General features: G+C 53.5%; 1 protein-coding gene across 4 annotated transcripts; it reads left to right on the forward strand.

Moving 5' to 3' along the window:
• The first annotated feature begins 2,856 nt into the window (after positions 1-2,856).
• SLC39A3 (solute carrier family 39 member 3) lies at positions 2,857-12,957 on the forward strand. Of its 4 annotated transcripts, none has more exons than XM_055547514.1 (5): positions 2,857-3,007; positions 3,301-3,381; positions 3,560-3,674; positions 4,437-4,769; positions 8,585-12,954. In XM_055547514.1, exons 4-5 carry the CDS (start codon positions 4,560-4,562, stop codon positions 9,317-9,319), a joined length of 945 nt encoding a protein of 314 aa, XP_055403489.1. In that variant the 5' UTR covers positions 2,857-3,007; positions 3,301-3,381; positions 3,560-3,674; positions 4,437-4,559; the 3' UTR covers positions 9,320-12,954. The 4 variants fall into 4 exon arrangements, with proteins under 4 accessions (XP_055403489.1, XP_055403501.1, XP_055403493.1 ...); XM_055547518.1 differs by having other exon boundaries at positions 2,876-3,007; positions 3,103-3,381; XM_055547526.1 differs by lacking the exon at positions 4,437-4,769 and having other exon boundaries at positions 8,585-12,957.
• Positions 12,958-17,041: the final 4,084 nt, after the last annotated feature.

Consider the following 17,041-nt stretch of genomic DNA (forward strand, 5'->3'; position numbering starts at 1 on the left):
CTTTCCCACCCAGGGGTTAACACTGTGGCTCTTGTGTCTCATACATTCTTTACCACTAGTGTCACCTGGGAAGCCCTCACCAGCTTAGAACTTCTCAATGAGTTTTCATCACTGAATCACAGTGCATTGATGGGGAAATCCAAATGCCTTAACATGGCTTCTGGAACTGACCTTCAGCTCTCCTCATCACTCACCAGCATCCAGCCAGCCTGGCTTTTCAGTTCCCCCAATGTGGCTAGCTTTTTTTTTTTTTTTTTGCCATGTGGCATGTGGGGTCTTAGTTCCCTAACCAAGGATCAAACCCATGCCTCCTGATGGAGTCTTAGCCCTTGGACTGCCACAGAAGTCCTCTTTTTTACTTTCACATCAAACATTCTGTCTCCCCCTGCTACTCCTCACCACTCTTTATTTGGTTAATGCAGAACTCTTTTTTTTTCTGGATAATTTAGTACAATCTACAGTTTTCCCTTTATATATATGTATTGTTATCTTTTGCTGCATAAAAAATTACCCCAAAACTTAGTGGCTTACCACAACAAGGTTTATTAACTCAGTTTCTGTGGGTTAGGAATCCAGGTTCACCTAGCTGAGTCCTCAGCTCAGGATCTCTCAAAGGTTGTAACCGAAGTGTCCATTGGGCATGATCCCTATGAATGCCCAACAGGAGCAGGACCCTGCTCCGAGATCACACATGGTTGTTGGCAGTATTTGGTTCCCTGCAGGCTCTTATGCCAAAGATCTCAGCTGTTGGGCTAGAGGTCACTCTCAGTTTCTTGCAGTGTGGGCCTCTTCAGCATCGCAACTTGCTTTAACAAAACATACAAGCTGAAGGAATTTCCTGGTGGTCCCACGATTAGAACTCCATGTTCTCACTGCTGAAGGCCAGAGTTCAATCCTTGATGGAAGGACTAAGTTTCTACAGCTCCATGGTGCAGCACCCTGCCCTCAAAAAAAAAAAAAAAGCAAGCTGAAAATGCAATAGAGAGAGTTGTGCTAGGAAGACAGAAGTCAGTCTTCTGAAACCTAATAATGAAAATGACATCGCATCACTTGACAATATTCTCTTCATTGGAATCAAGTCACTGGGTGTACCCTAAGATGGAGAAGGGAAGATTATACAAGGATGTGACTCCTAGGATGTAGGAGTCATTTGGAATCATCTTAGAGGTCTGCCTATTAAGTCTGCCTCTGTGCTAACTCACTCAATTGTGCCTGACTCTTTGCAATCCCAAGGGCTGTCGCCCACCAGGTTCTTCTGTCCATGGAATTTTCAACCCACTGGAGTGGGTTGCCATTTCCTCCTCCAGGGGATCTTCCTGACATAGGGATGGAACCAGCATCTCCCGTGTCTCCTACATTGGTAGGTAGATTCTTTACCACTGAGCCACCTGAGAAGCCCCTGTGGTGAGATATGCATAACATTAAATTTAGCATTTTCACCATTTTTAAGTACACAGCCTAGTGGCATTAAGCACATTCACATTGTTGTACAGCCACCATAATCTCCAGGACTTTCTCCTTTTCCCAAACTGAAACTCTGTCTCCATGAAACACTGACCCCCCAACCTCCCCCGGCCTCTGGTCCCACCATCTACTTCCTGTCTCTATAGATTTGACTCCTCTAGGACCTCCCATGAGTGGAATTATACAGTATTTATCCTTTTGTGACTGTCTTATTTCAATTAGCCTAATGCATTAAGATTCATCCATATTGTAGCATTCTCCATTTTATTCTTAGTAACTCTCCCATGCCTGGCTCATGGTAGGCTGACAATAAGATTTTAGTTAACAAATGAATACAGTCTCTCCTTTCTTAAGTCTGGTTGCTTTTTTGGGGCTAATATCAAGCTATTTTTTTAAAGTCTCCTTCTTCCTGTCTAAAAACTATTCATTTGTCCCAGCAAATTCACTCCTGGTTATATATCCTAAAACAATCAAACAAACAAAAAAACCTCAAAATAGCAATTCACCACCCAGCACTTTATTTTTAAATATATTTTAATTTTATTGGAGTAAAGTTGATTTACAATGTTGTGTTTGTTTCAGGTATACAGAAAAATGCCTCAGTTATACATATACATATATTCATGCTTTTAAAAAAGTGTTTGTTTATTTTTAATTGATTGATGATTGGTTTACAATATCAGTTTTTCTTTCATACATCGACATGAATTAACCACAGGTGTACATAAGATATTCATTCTTTTTTCAGATTCCTTTCTCATATAGGTTATCACAGAATGCTGAGTAGAGTTCCCTGTGCTATACAGTAGGTGCTGTTGGTTATCTATCATATATAGTAGTGTGTCTGTATATATCCCAAACCACCTCCCAACACTTTTGATAACCCTCTCTGGGCTCTATTACTCCAGAGCACTTGTCCCCTTCTGATACAATTTTATTACTTATTATGTTTATCGATTATTTTCTGTCTCTTAGAACGTAAGCTCCAAAAGGGGAGAGAGCTTTGTTTTGTTGACAGAAGTTCTCCAAGAAAATATTCTGGCATATAGGAAGCAGAGATGTTGAAGGGATAAATCTGCTTCTTAAGCCGACAGGAAGGACATTAGCAGCCAGGACGCTCCGAAAGGGACAGTCACTCGTAGTAAATCCTTTCCTGACAACGGCCAAGCCTCTATCCGAACGGGATTCAGCACCAGGAGCCCCTGGACAGCTCTGGAAGCCAAATATTTCTGGAACCCTTCCTCTAAGGTCTGAGTTTCCCACCGGAGCCGCCCTGTGGCAGCACCCGCCGCTCAGTGGGAGGAAACTACTTTCCCTTGCCGGTAGGAGAGGTGGAGTCGCAGTTTGAGTGGCAACTGTAACAGCCAATGGCGTGGAGAACGTGGGCCGCGGCGCTTGGGGTGGCCAGTGGTCAGAGGCGTGGGCGGGGCGTGGGCAGCGGCGCGCCGAGCTACGGCTCGGCCAGGAGCCCGGCAGAAGGGTCGACACCGCCCGGCAGTTGAGCGGCAGACGGCTCTGGTGGGCGGGCGAGGACCCGACGGAGGTACGTGCGGGCTGGGCCTGGGCGGCTCGGGGCCAGGCGGGCTCTGCTGCCCGTTAGCCGAGGCCCCTCCTTTGATTTGCGTACGGTTTCCCCAGCGGAGCGCGACTTGTCCCCTGTCGAGCGGGGCGCCGGATGCAGCGCTGGGTACACAGATGGTGCTCAATAAATGCTGAGTGAAAGGATGAATGAATGAGACCGTCCCCTCTGCCTAGCCCCATTTAGCCCCCGGGTTGAGGGCGTCCAGGCCACACTCACCTCTACGCTACAGCCTGGGGCATCCTGATCCTCGGCAGGTATTTATTGGGCGCCTACTGTGTATCTGGCTTCGGACTGGGAAGACAGATTCCTGGATTCTGTGGAAGTCGCAGCCCAAGGTGAGTAAGGACATTCGAGGATTTTCATGTAGCACCAGTGATGCCTAGGGACGGGGTGTGAGATATCTCCCCCCTGGTGGCATCTGAACTGACTAGGGGACGCGGGCAGTGAGAACTGAGAGGCTGGGGAGCAGCCGCAGTCTCTTGTATTAATGGTGACATTTTTGGGTCTGTCTAGGGCGAGATCGATTTCAATTTGGCTCATCAAGTCCCATAAAGAGGTCCTCATGCTTCAGCTCATCCGTTTGTTCAGCCAACTGATACTGAGCATCGGTTCTGCTCGGAGCCTTGAGGTGGGTACAGGCGGTACCATTTAGGGCAGGGGGAGGCCCCCTCAAGGGGTCCTGGAGGTAGCGATCTGAAAGGCAAGCATCACTGGAAGGTTAGGGGAAAGTGGCCTGGGGAAGAGAGCAACAGGTGCAAAGGCCCTGAGGTGGGAGCAGGCTTGCCACAGTCAGGGGCCACAAAGGCCAGTGAGGGGAGGTGATGCAGAACCTTTGTTTCAGGGTAAAGCTGTTAGATTTTACATAAGGGCAGGGGGATCCAGAACATTGTGCAATGATGGAAGTGTTCTCTTTGCTGTCCAGTATGGCGACTGCTAGACTCAGGTGCCTACTGGACACTTGAAATATGGTTAGTGCGTCTGAGAAGCTGAATTCTACTGAATTTTATTTAAATGTTTATATATATATATATTTTTTGCCTACACTGGGTCTTAGTTGTGGCATGTGGGATCTAGTTCCCTGACCAGGGATTGAACCTGGGTCCCCTGCACTGGGGAGTCTTAACCTTAGTCTTAGTCCCTGCAGTGGAGTCTTAGCCACTGGGCCAGCAGGGAAGTCCCTATTTCTGCATTTTATTTAATTAACTTACACAGACACATTTGTCTAGTGACTGCCATACTGGACAGCGTAGCCGTGGAAAATTTTCTGCAGGACACAATGATGTGTGCTAGGCCTGGAGTGGGTAGAAATACTGGGGGTGATGGGCTTGGTTTCTTGAGCTGGTCAGAGGACCAGTCCAACAGCTGATGCGGTTGCCCCTGACATTCACAGAGGCTGGACTGAGGCATGAGCCCCCAGCTGCGTGGTTGGATCCCCTAGCGCATTGTGGGACGGGAGTGTGCTCCCACACATGGTTTGGCCAGGCGGAGACCAGAGCAGCCGGGGGACGCCACCATGGTGAAGCTGTTGGTGGCCAAAATCCTCTGCATGGTGGGCATGTTCTTCTTCATGCTGCTTGGCTCCCTGCTCCCCGTGAAGATCATCGAGATGGACTTTGAGAAGGCCCACCGCTCGAAAAAGATCCTCTCGCTCTGCAACACCTTTGGCGGTGGGGTCTTTCTGGCCACGTGTTTCAATGCTTTACTGCCGGCTGTGAGGGAAAAGGTAAGGCTCCCTGGGCTGGCAGTAGTGGCCCATGGCACCTTATGGCCAAGTGTCCCTGCTGCTTTTCTTTCTTCCATTTTTTTTTTTAAACCGAGATATAGTTGATATACAATATTTTGTCAGTTTCAGGTATGCAACATAGGGATTCACAATTTTATAAAGGTTATACTCCATTTATAGTTATTAAAGGGCTTCCCTGGTAGCTCAGCTGGTAAAGAATCTGCCCACAATGCAGGAGACCCTGGTTCAATTCCTGGGTCAGGAAGATCCGCTGGAGAAAGGATAGGCTACCCACTCCAGTATTCTTGGGCTTCCCTAGTGGCTCAGTTGGTAAATAATCCGCCTGCAATGTGAAAGACCTAGGTTGGATCCTTGGGTTGGGAAGATCCCCTGGAGAAAGGAACAGCTACACACTCCAGTATTCTGGCCTGGGGAGAATTCCATGGACTGTATAGTCCATGGGGTTGCAAAGAGTCAGACACAACTAAGCAACTTTCACTTTCACTTTCTTCATAGTTATTAGAAGCTATTGCTGTATTCCCCATGCTGTATAATACATCTTTGTAGCCTATTTAATCTTTTTAGTCTTTATTTATTTTTTTGGCTGCACCATGTCTTAGTTGTGGCACATGGGATCTTCACTGTTACATGCAGAATCTTCTTTGTGGTGTGTGGAATCTTTAGTTGCAAACTCTTAGTTGTGGCAGTTTGGACTCTTGGTTGTGACATGTGGGATCTAGTTCCCCTATCAGGGATCAAACCCAGGCCCCCTGCATTGGGAGCTCAGGGTTTCAACTGTTGGACCATTCGGGAAGTTCCTATTTTATACATAATGGTTTATACCTCTTAATCCCCTACCCTTATCTTGCTCCTCCCCCATCTCTGGTGCTTTTCAACCCTGATACCAAGCTTAGGGACCTTGACACTATAAGGGTGAGGGGAAGTAGAAAATGAACTTGCTGCGTGACCATGAGCTGGTTGCTTTTCCTTTCTGGGTCTTACCTGGTAAACAAGGGGTTTGAACAAGACCTGGGGTTCCCAGATGGTAGGCTCATCAGTCGTTACTTGACCAGACCACTTGTACCAGGCATGTGCACTCTGTCCTGAAGCTGACAATTGTGGCCTCTTTTCAACTCCTGTATCAGTCAGATGTTTGCTGCGTAACAAATTATTACAAACTTAGCATCTTAAAACAGCACATATTTTAAGACCACAGTTTCTGTGGGTCAGGAGTCTGGGTAACAACTTGGCTGCTGGCTTTCATGAGGCAGCAGTAGAGGTATCTGCTGGGCTGTTGTCTCATCCCAAGGTTCAGCTGGTGACAGGTTGGCATCTGAGCTCACGTGGTTGTGAGACATAGTTCAGTTCCTTCCTGATTGTTGAACTGGGGCACAGTTCCTCCCGAGCTCTTGGCTGGGAGCCACCCGCAGTCCCTGGCCACGTGGGCTTCCTCACTGTGCCTTTTGCTTTATCTACAAGTCCCATCCTGTGCCCAGACTGCTGACATTGAGGGCTGGGCAGTGTTTTGCACTTCTAAGCTTGTGTTCCTCCATTACGGAGCATGGGAAACCTGTGCACTTGGCATCAGTGAGGATGAGATCTGAGTCCTCTCTGGTGTACTCTGCACCCCCTTCCTGCATTCTGACAGTGTCACCACCAGCCTGGACTACTGTAATGGCCTTGCCCCTCCCCGTTCCCCTCCAGCTCACAGGGCCCTCTCACAGTCCTCCCAGAACCACTCCTGTGCCGCACCCCTGCCCCAGACTCCCCAACACCTCAGTGGGCCAGGCCCCTCCTCCTGGCCACCCACCAGCCCCCATCAGAGCTCCCGCTTCATGGTCCAGTGTGGCCGCCATGGACCATTCCAGCTGGTCAGGTTTCAGTGAATTGAAATTGAACACAATTCAACAGGCCAGTCCTCAGTTGCAACAGCCACATTTCAAGTCCTCAAGGGCCATGCGTGGCTGGTTGGTTCCATGTCAGACAGCATAGACAGAGAACATTCCATCATCTGGAAGGTATTGGATGGTACTGGCTCAAGGGGTCTGGTGAGGACAGCCATATGTGCTGGCGAGCCTCCTATTGGTTCTCAGCATCTTCACCCAAGAGGGTGGAGTGACGGGGGCCCCCAGAAATAGCCTCTGAGTCATGTGGAAGCAAACCCATGGAGGCATCAGGGCCAGAAGGCCCAACTGATGTCATGATCTGGAGGCCAGAAGTCCAAGACCAAGGGGTCAGTGGTCTGGGTCCTTCTGAGGCCATGAGAGTGAGTGTATCCCGTGTCCCTCCTGGCTTGTGGGAATCGTCTTCAGTCCCTGGTGTCCCTGGCCCTTTGCGAGCATCACGCAGTCTCTGCCTCCATCATCACGTGGCCTCTCCCTGTGTGTCTCTTTGTGTGTCTCCTTTTCTCTCTCAGAAGGACACCTGTCATTGGATTCAGGCCCCATCCTTATCCGGAAGATGTCATCTCAAGATCCTTATCTGATGAATGAGTTTCCTGGGGTGACCATGACAGAAGATCAGAGATGGGGGGCTTGAACAACAGACACTTACTCTCTTCTAGGGCTGGAGGCCACAAGTCTGAGATCAAGGTGCTGGCAGGGAGGGGCCTCCTGTGGCCTCCCTCCCTGCCTTGCAGACAGCCATCTCTTGCAGCCTCTGCACAGGATGGCTCTTCTTCTTCCTGTTAGGACACCACCTAGTGGCTTAGGGCTGCCCCAACAGCTTTCTTTTAACTGAATCTCATATTTAAAGACCTTTTCTCCAAATAGGGTTGGTTTTGAGGCACCAGGCTTAAGAGTCTGCCTGCAATGTGGGAGATCTGGGTTCAACCCCTGGGTCAGGAAGATCCCCTGGAGAAGAGAATGGCAACCCACTCCAGTATTCTTGCCTGGGAAATCCCATGGACAGAGGAGCCTGGTGGGCTACAGTCCGTGGGATTAGAAAGAGTTGGACACAACTTAGGACTCACACACACACACTTCAGGCACTAGGGGTTGGGAGATTTTCATATAATCTGTTTGTCAGGGACACAGCTCAGCCTGTTGCACCTCAGTTATGTCTGCAAAGACCCTTCTTCCAAATGAGATCACTTTCTGAAGTTCCTGGTGGACATATCTTTAGCACACTACACTGTTTTATTTTTTTAAATATTTGTCTGTTTGCTTGTTTTAGAAGCTACCTGTAGAAGGCTGGAGGAGTACAGAAAGGAAGGGTATCTTAGAGGGTATCAAATGGTTGCTTTTATTTTTTATTTTTTTGGCCACACCGAGCAGCATGCGGAATCTTAGTTTCTCCAGCAGGAATCGAATTCGTGCCCCCTGCTGTGGAAGCATGGATTCTTTTTTTTTTTTAACTATTATTTATTTATTTACTAATTTTTGGCCATGCTAGGTCTTCTGGGCTTCTTACTGTGGTGGTTTCTCTTGTTGCAGAGCACAGCTTCAGTAGTTGTGGCCCAGGGGCTTAGTTGCCTCAAGGCATGTGGAATCTTCTTGGATCAGGGATTGAACCTGTGTCCCCCTGCATTGGCAGTCAGATTCTTAACTACCAGGCCATCAGGGAAGTCTCTACACCATTTGCAAGTTGGTCAACAGAGTGGAAGTGGTGTGAGCCCTATTCCCTTTCTAATAGATTTTTTTTTCAATCCATCGAGGATGAGTCACTGTCCCCTCCCCCTTTTAAAACCTGTATGAAGTGGGTATTTCTGTTAATTGAATGGTCATATCTGGTGAACCTGTTGTGTGGGCAGTGGGGTCACAGCCTCTGGCCTCTGAACCTCTCCCATCCTTTCCCCCTGGCACCCTCCGCTCCAGCTCCAGGAAGTGCTGACTCTCGCGCACATCAGCACTGACTACCCGCTGGCCGAGACCATCATGCTGTTGGGCTTCTTCATGACTGTCTTCTTGGAGCAGCTGGTGCTGACCTTCCGCAAGGAGAGGCCAGCCTTCATCGACCTGGAGACATTCAACGCCAGCTCGGATGCTGGCAGTGACTCGGAGTATGAGAGCCCCTTCATGGGCGGCCCACGGGGCCACGCGCTCTACGCGGAGCCACATGGGCACAGCCACGGCCTGAGCGTTCAGGAGCTGTCACGCTCCAGCCCGCTGCGGCTCCTCAGCCTGGTCTTTGCCCTGTCGGCCCACTCAGTCTTCGAGGGCCTGGCCCTGGGCCTGCAGGAGGAAGGGGAGAAGGTGGTGAGCCTGTTCGTGGGAGTGGCCATCCACGAGACGCTGGTGGCCGTGGCCCTGGGCATCAACATGGCCAGGAGTGCCATGGCCCTGAGGGACGCAGCCAAGCTGGCTGTCACCGTGAGTGCCATGATCCCACTGGGCATCAGCCTTGGCCTGGGCATTGAGAGCGCCCAGGGCATGCCCAGCAGTGTGGCCTCTGTGCTGCTGCAGGGCCTGGCAGGTGGCACCTTCCTCTTCGTCACCTTCTTTGAGATCCTGGCCAAGGAGCTGGAGGAGAAGAGCGACCGGCTGCTCAAGGTCCTCTTCCTGGTGCTGGGCTACACTGTCCTGGCTGGCATGGTCTTCATCAAGTGGTGACTGCTCTGCCCCCACCCAGCCAGAGCCCAACAAGACGCACAGGGCCCTGCCCCACCTCCCCTGTGGGTCAGAGCTCAGCCCCCAGGCCATGCCTGCACATAGAGGGGCCACCTGGGACCACACTGCACCCCAAATCCTGCACCCTGAGCCTTGGGACCCCACTCTTACTTTTACAAATTCTTCTCTTAAAAGTATTTCCCAAAGCCGTGTGGCCATGTCGTCCTCGGGCGTGGGGATCTGGTGACTCATAGGGGAGGTGGGGTAGGACCCAGACCCTCCTCCCCAAACACTCCAGCTTGGATGATATGGAAGTGGCCAGCCTCTGTCCTCCTTGCCCGTGGTGGCTCAGCTGGTAAAGAATACGCCTGCAGTATAGGAGACCCTGGTTCGATTCCTGGGTTGGGAAGATTCCCTGGAGAAGGGATAGACTACCCACTCCAGTATTCTTGGGCTTCTCTAGTGGCTCAGATGTTAAAGAATCTGCCCACAATTTGGGAGACTGGGTTCGATCCCTGCATCTGGAAGATCCCCTGGAGGAGGGTATGGCTTACCCATTCCAGTATTCTTGCCTGGAGAATCCCCATGGACAGAGGTGCCTGGCAGGCTACAGTTAATGGGGTCACAAAGAGTCAGATAGGACTGAGTGACTTAGCACCTGTGGCCACCCTCAGCCTCCCCTGGAGCCCTGCAGCACGCAGCTGGCGGAGTGTCCCCAGGGTTAGCAGAGGGGCCAGGCACTGTCACGTGACACCCTGAGTGGTTTCCATTAGAAGGGCCCTTCAGGGAGCCTCTGTTCAGGGTTAGTTGGAGGCCCTGTTCAGGGTTAGTGGTTCCTGCTGCCTGAGGCTGTGCTTGGTGGGCAGAGGTATGGTTTCAGGAACCCTGGAGACACCTTGTTCCCTGTTTTCGGTGCGGCCTGCCTGCATGGGGAGGTTGTCCCCCAGGGCCTGGGGCTGAGCTCTTTGGTTCTGGCCCAGAGACACATATGGGCAGGTTCCAGGGGCCTCCATCCTTGGTTCTTGGCCCCAGGTGCCCAGGGACTCCCAGCAGGCCAGGGTCAGGGGCCACGTGACTCAACTCCCCCCACCAGGCACAAATGAAGCTCAGGTTCAGGAGCGTGGGGGACTAACAGCCCTGTGGGGCTGGCATACACCCTCCCCTCAGTAGGAACGAGCTGTGTTAGTGTTGTCGGGGCAACCAGCAGGCGCCCCCAGGGATGAGCCAGGGCTGAGGGCCCTTTCTGGGGACTTCGCTGCGTCTCTGGCACAGCCTTGGCTCCCCTAGCCCTGACCCTGTTACACATACCCTTCCTACCACCTCCTTCTTCCATTCAGCCAGGGGTCCAGGCCCCTTCCTAGAATCTCTAGTCTACTCCTGTCTCAATCAGGGTCACTGCCCAGACCCACACCAGCAAGACCTGCTGTGCAGTGGGGTTGTTTGAGCTTTCTGGCGAGGACAGGCCCCTGTGCCCTGTGGGCCTGGGCTCAGCAGGTGCTCTGGCCCCAGGGTGTACCTGGAGCATCTAACTGCTGTTCGAGCGGGCACCCCAGCCTGCTGCCCCTAGCCAGGCTCCAGAAGCATGAGAATGCACAAGCTCCATTAGTTTTCCTGCCAGTCTCAGGGAACAAGGGTGTATGTCCAAGCACCCCCACCACTGCTGATGGAAATATTGGGCCTGTTTCTAGGAACATCGATCTGGCTTTTACCAGAACCCAAATCTCAACCTCACCTGGCATGACGCTGTCTCCATGCCAGGCAAGTGACCCCCGTGGGGGTGGGAGTATCACCAGCACCTTGTCCTAAACCCAGCGTTGCTGGTGACTGCCTGCCCCCACTTCACTCTGCCCTCAGTGGGCAGTACCCAGCAATCTGCTAGATTCCAGGGCCTGTCTTCAGATGGAGGGGTGTGGTCCATGCAGTGGGTCCCTCAGGGGCTCCTCTCCCCAAATCCGGTAGGAACCTCCCATGTGGTCTGCTCTAGGAGTCCCGACTCCATATGCCTCCCCATCACCTAAAGCACACACACAGCAGGGTCCCCGCCCTCCTGGCTGCCATCAACCTTCTGGGATGTCCTGGGGACACCACAGGCCTGTCCACCCCTCAGTCCCCACATTTCCCCTTCCATCCCCCTACTGGAGCCCTCAAGGCCCAGTCGTTCCCTCTCACTCTGAGCCAGCTTATGGACCAGGAAGGGCACTGCAGCACCAGCAAAGAGGGGGAACCCCAGTGGACCCCACTCATGCCTTGGACACTGCCACCCCAGTCCCTCGCGTCCTTGGATCCCCAGCCTGCCCAGCCTCTGTCTGTTGGGCTCTGGCCTCCCTCCAGCCCCAGGAGAATTGCTTCCAGGCCCCTGGGGATGCTGGAACCCCCAAAATTGGGGAGGAGTGCTGTGTGGTGTAGGAGAGGACGCAAGCTGTCTCATCCACCAGCCTCCCCCAAGGCTACCCCTCCTGTCTGCTGTTGGAGGAGCCAGGGTCAGCCCCAGGGTCTGCTGCTCACTGAGATGATGGTGTCAGTCAGTTGTGGTCAGCCCTCCCCACTTGGGGTGAGGGTCAAAGCTGAAAGTTGAGGTGAGAAGAGAAGTGGTCATCTCATCCAAGAGGGGCCTGGGGGGGCCAACCTCACTCCTGAGGGCCCCTGGCCGAAGCTGGTCGTGTCTGGTCTAGACCAGGGTCTTCTGAGGACAGCTCGGTGGCTCCACCTTCCCACGGCCTCTGACATGAGAGTGCCACGTGGTGACAGGAGCTTTGGCTGAAGGAGCCTGTGGGTTGGAAACCCACCTCCTGGGACCCCGGACCAGCCCTGACACAGAACTGCACATCGGCCGCAAGCCTTCACCCATCTCTCTTTAACTTTGCACCTTTGAGGAAGTGTCACTCTGAGCTCTGTGTGTGTCTCTCACGGAGGAGAAGGGGGCAGACACCTGCTGATGATCTGTTTAAGGTGTTGCGTGGCGACCAGGCACAACCACCTTTGCTTGGACGCGAGCAATCCCAGATAGTACAAATGCCTTTCTGTTTGAAAAATAAATAAAACACAAAGCTTTCAGCACAAAATACCAGGTGCCACCTTTATCCAGATGTGCCCAGCTGGGTCAAGGCCACCCCTAGCCACTTGGCCCTGACCAGGCAAGCTCCTGGTGGTATGATTATGGGCAAGGGCAGAGGCACTGTTTAGAGCTCTGCAGACAGTAGAGTTGACCCAGAACCTGGCTTCGGTCCTTGGAGCATCACCCTCCCTGAGCCCCGCTGCCCTCCACAGTCTGCCTGGAGAGGAGGGGAGTCGGGGCTCCCAGTGCAGGCAATAGCTGGATGGAGTCGACTGGGTTCCCCTTCCTGATCCTGAGACAAAAAAGGAGAAAATTAGGAGGCGGCACCCAGGCTTCGCAGATTGAATCAACCATAATAACAGTGTGTCTCAGCCTCTGTTGTCTGCTGTTTACATTTCTGGTGGGGAATTCATTAGCATGGGACTGGGAGAAGGAGCTTGGTTCCCAGCCCTTCTGTGTCTTTTGGGCCCGAAAAGCAGGCTTCGGACGGTTGGTGAGTCCCTGCACACTGTGCCTCCAGGCCCGCCCTGAGCACCAGCCCTGGACCCTCAGCCCTGCTGGGAGGAGAGGGCTGTTGCAGCCCACCTGTCCTTGCCCCTGTTCACCATGAGCAGCTGTCCGTCAGCTTTGTGACAGAGCCAGTGACCTACCCACCTGACCTTCCAAGAGCCTCCCGCAGGCCAGGAAGAGGCCAAGGAGGGCTGCTGCAGGGCATGGAGGTGGTTCTGAGAAGGCCCTAGAACTCTGTCACATTGCTGAGGCCAGATTGGGCTGCAGGAGGGAGATCCTCCCCCCATCCGCTCCTGTCATCCCCCAGATCTCTACAGCTCCCAGGGCAGAAACAGCTGACTGGCCAGACAGCAGTGTTCTGGCCAAAGGCCCAAGTGCTTGCTGTGTGCCTAGCCTGGCTGGAGAGAACAGGGTGGGCAGTTGGGCCTTTCAGACCCCCAACCCAGTGCCTACAGGCACAGCTGAAGTGCTGTGTTTAATGCAAAGAAAATGGCCATCATGGTTCACACACACTCTCCCTCAGGGGACCGGCTGGGCCTCCCTCTGAGCTACTTCTGGTCCTGCCACTCGGGTGGACAAACTGCCCCTAGAAAATGATCCCCGCACCCCCCCCCCCCAACTCCCACCCCCTCACCCTCCCGCCACCAGCCTCCTGCTTGGCACTGGAGACATTCACCCGTCCTGAGCCTAATAGGATGTAAGCAGTAGTCCTGGTGGGGGGTGGGGTTAGAGATTTCGCATTTTCTCCAAGCTCCCAGGTGATGCTGGTTGCGGGGGGCCTGTTTGAGATACATTTTGACCTACACCAAGGTTCCCTCAGAACTGCTGACCTGGGGCCAGTTCATCCCCCGGGGAGGTCATTGTGGGTGCTGTGAGGTACAGAGCAGACTCCCTGCCCCCACCCACTCGTCACCAGGAGCTCACCCTGGTCATGACAGCCACAAATGTCCCAAGATATCTCTCAGTGTCCCTTGGGGGCAGGATCATCCACAGGTGAGACCCACAGTCCTAGACCCTAAGCAACTCACTTTCCAGCGAGTGAGACACATGATACATGGACACAAAATGCATTAAGTGCCTTCAAGATGAAAAAAAGTGAAGTGGGGCTTCCCTTGTGGCCCAGTAGTTAAGACTGTGCTCCCAATGCAGGGGACACGTCAGGGAAGCAGATGCAAGCTTCTGGTCAGGGAACCAGATCCCACAGGCTGCAATTAAAGAGCCCGTGTGCCATAACTATGACCCGGCACAGCCTAAATAAATAAATTTTTTTTTTTTAAAGCAAGATGGAGGGAGAGCCAGGAAGGGAGGCAGAGGCTATTTTACTTTTATTTATTTTTAAAATTTATTTATTTATTTTAATCAGAGGATAATTATAATATTGTGATGGTTCAGAGACTATTTTAGCATCGTGGTTGGGGGGAATCTCTGAAGGTCTCACTTGAGTCAGAAGATGGGGGAGGAGGATTTCTGGTGGAGGGAGTGGCCTACAAAGGCCCTGAGGTCTCCTGCACATCATGGTCCTTTCCTCTGACTGATCAAAGCTTCCCTGTCCATCTCTTGGTTAAAGGGGTTTTCCTGCTGGTGGCAAAGTCTATGCTGATGGAGGCGGTGATAACCACACAGCCCAGGATCTGGAGGAGCCCCTCTGGCCACCTCCAGGAGCCAGGCAGGCAACCTCAGCCAGGGACTAGCCTCTTCCACCGGGGCCTGGGGTCCAGCTTCCACAGGTGCTGGCTGACAGAATTCAGGCTTGAGACACCAGCCTGTTCATTTGTCGAGGCAACATGTGTTTTGACAAACGATATTCTTATTTTTAAATGTTGACACTAAACTTAAACAAAAAACCCTCTGTGGGCCAAACAGCATCGGTGAGAGGCCGCGGTGCCCAGCCTCAGCTTCGCCCGCATAATTGCATCAATCCCAGGAGCACAGAGAGAGCAGAGCGTGAGACCCAGCTGGTTTGCTCCCTGCACAGTGGGCCTGGAGTGTACCCCCCCGGAGCAGCCAGCGGGAGGCCCTAGGCTGTGAGGCTAGGCAAGGAGCCGGGACCTCCTCCTAGGTGAAGGGATGTCGCATTGCATAAAGGAGGACTTGTGCAGATCAAGGATGGCAAAGGCCAGGTGCGGGTCCCTGGCCCAGGCCCCCAGACAGCCAGGGACAGTGGGAGGCTGGCTCAGAACCCAGTGGGCCCCAGCTCTAGCCCCCACCTTGCCTCTTCTCCGCTGGGCCACCTTGGGAGAGCCGATTCCCTTTGCTGACCTGGAGAAACCCAGCACACTCCCATGCTGGCTCATGAAGGCCAGGGCTCTCTCGACTGGCTGTGAAGGGGGACTGCTGCCTTGGTTTGGGGTGCTCAGGTGGGGGTTGGGCCCCGTGCCCAGGGAGAGCCAAGAAGAGACTCTGGGCCAGTCCTGCTCTGGCTCACGAGGCCAAGAGGCTGGCCTGGGAACTATAAATAGCAGCCACAGAGTGGAACTGCTGTCAGTGCCCATGCTGCTCCGCATGAGTCAGCCTGCCCTGGCCTGGGCTGGCACCCTGAGCAGCCAGAGGGCTGGCCTAAGGCCTGAAGCCCAGATCAGCACCGTCGGTCACTCAGGAGACGGAGGCAGGCAGGCAGTTGGAACCGGAGAGAGCTCGGGCTGTCATCTCTGAGCGCGCAGGTGCCCAGCAGCCCCACCTAGGTGGATGTCAGGCCCAATCGCTCCCAGAAACCCTGACAAGGAACACAACGGTGACCTTCATTCACAGATGGGGAGACTGAGGCTCAGAGGCATGCTGGGCTGGGACACAGAGATCCAAACCAGAGTATAGGACCTGTCTGCACATGGGGTTGTCTCCATCACTGGCTGAGAGCACTTGGAGATGCTAGCCTGGGACCAGGCCACCTTCTGTGGTACCCCACGAGGCCTAGGACAGAACAGGAGGGAGGTGTGCCCAGGGAACAGCTCCAGGCAGCCAGGGTTGGATGGGGAACTGGAGGGGAGCTTGAGGAGGGCCGAAGTGGGTGGTCCAGGGAGGCCAGGAGGGAGGTGGATGGTCCAGGCATGAGAGGTCGGGAAATGCAGCGGAGGGGCAGAATCAGGGAGAAATGGGGCCCTTCACACCCCAAAGCAGGGCGGACCTCAGGGGTCCAGACTCTGGATGAACCAGGTGGTCTTGGGGATTGTGCCCACATCTCCAAGGGAGCAGGAAGGGTCTGGCTCAGCTGGAGCCATGGACATGATGGGTCAGCAAGAATCTGGAGCCAGAGGGGCCCTTGGGTTCCAGCTGACTGTCTGCTCATACATCTCATGATGGGGAGCTCATCACCTTATGAAGAGCCTCTTTCACCCTGTGACCACTCTGACCCCAGAAGGCACCTCCTTGTGGGACCCTAGTGTCAGCCTCCTCATCTGATCTAGGGGTACCTGCCTCTAAGAGGCGTGGGCCCTGGGGTGGGCTCAAAGCCACCCCTGCCCATGCCCCAAAGCCTGGCCTGCTCTGAGAGTCTGCCCCCCCGAGTCTGCAGGAGGGAGGGGTGATGGCATCCTGCTGGCTTAAACGTGGACGTGTGGACGTCAGACACACAGACACTTCCCAAAGGCAAACGTCTACTCTCAGAGACAACTCTGCTTTGAGACAGAGAACATTTTCCTATGAGAAAACTGTAAATCCAGCCTCCTTGGCTCCCTTTGTTCACCCCTCTACCTTTAGAAGCATCCCCCCACCTCAGAGGCCCAGTTGCCGTCTCTGTCTCAGTGACCTGCCCTTATAGCCATCAACCCAGACCAAGTCCCACCCCTGCCAGGAAACAGCCTCCCATGAGGACTAGTCTCCTGAACACCCACATTGTCCCGAGCCTTCTTGGGCCACCTCTGCCTTCTCACACATCTGTTTATTGATTGATTATTTATTTATTCCATCGATGCACATTCCTTCCCTTGCCCCTAAGCTGGACACCTCCCACCCCCTGGACTAGCCCAAGGGGTTGCCATTCTGTCCCTCAGTACCCTTATTTACGGTTCTGCCAGCTGGCCCCTTCTCTTTGCTCCCGGGTGCCCCTCATCTTGCCCAGCCGCTGGCTGCAGGGTGACCCTGGGGTGCTCCAGCTGCATCCCCGAGAAGCCGACCCCACCCGCGTGGCGTCCCTGGCAGCACTCTGTGTTTGTCAGGCGGCCATG

The sequence above is a fragment of the Bubalus kerabau genome, chromosome 1, assembly GCF_029407905.1.
Source record: "Bubalus kerabau isolate K-KA32 ecotype Philippines breed swamp buffalo chromosome 1, PCC_UOA_SB_1v2, whole genome shotgun sequence".
Lineage (NCBI taxonomy): Eukaryota > Metazoa > Chordata > Mammalia > Artiodactyla > Bovidae > Bubalus > Bubalus kerabau.

Bases quoted from the DNA above. Each gene is read 5' to 3' on its own strand.
- SLC39A3 (XM_055547514.1), top strand. From the start codon at position 4,560: ATGGTGAAGCTGTTGGTGGCCAAAATCCTCTGCATGGTGGGCATGTTC. The intron at 4,770-8,584 runs GTAAGGCTCCCT...CCTCCGCTCCAG, and splicing joins TGCCGGCTGTGAGGGAAAAG to CTCCAGGAAGTGCTGACTCT.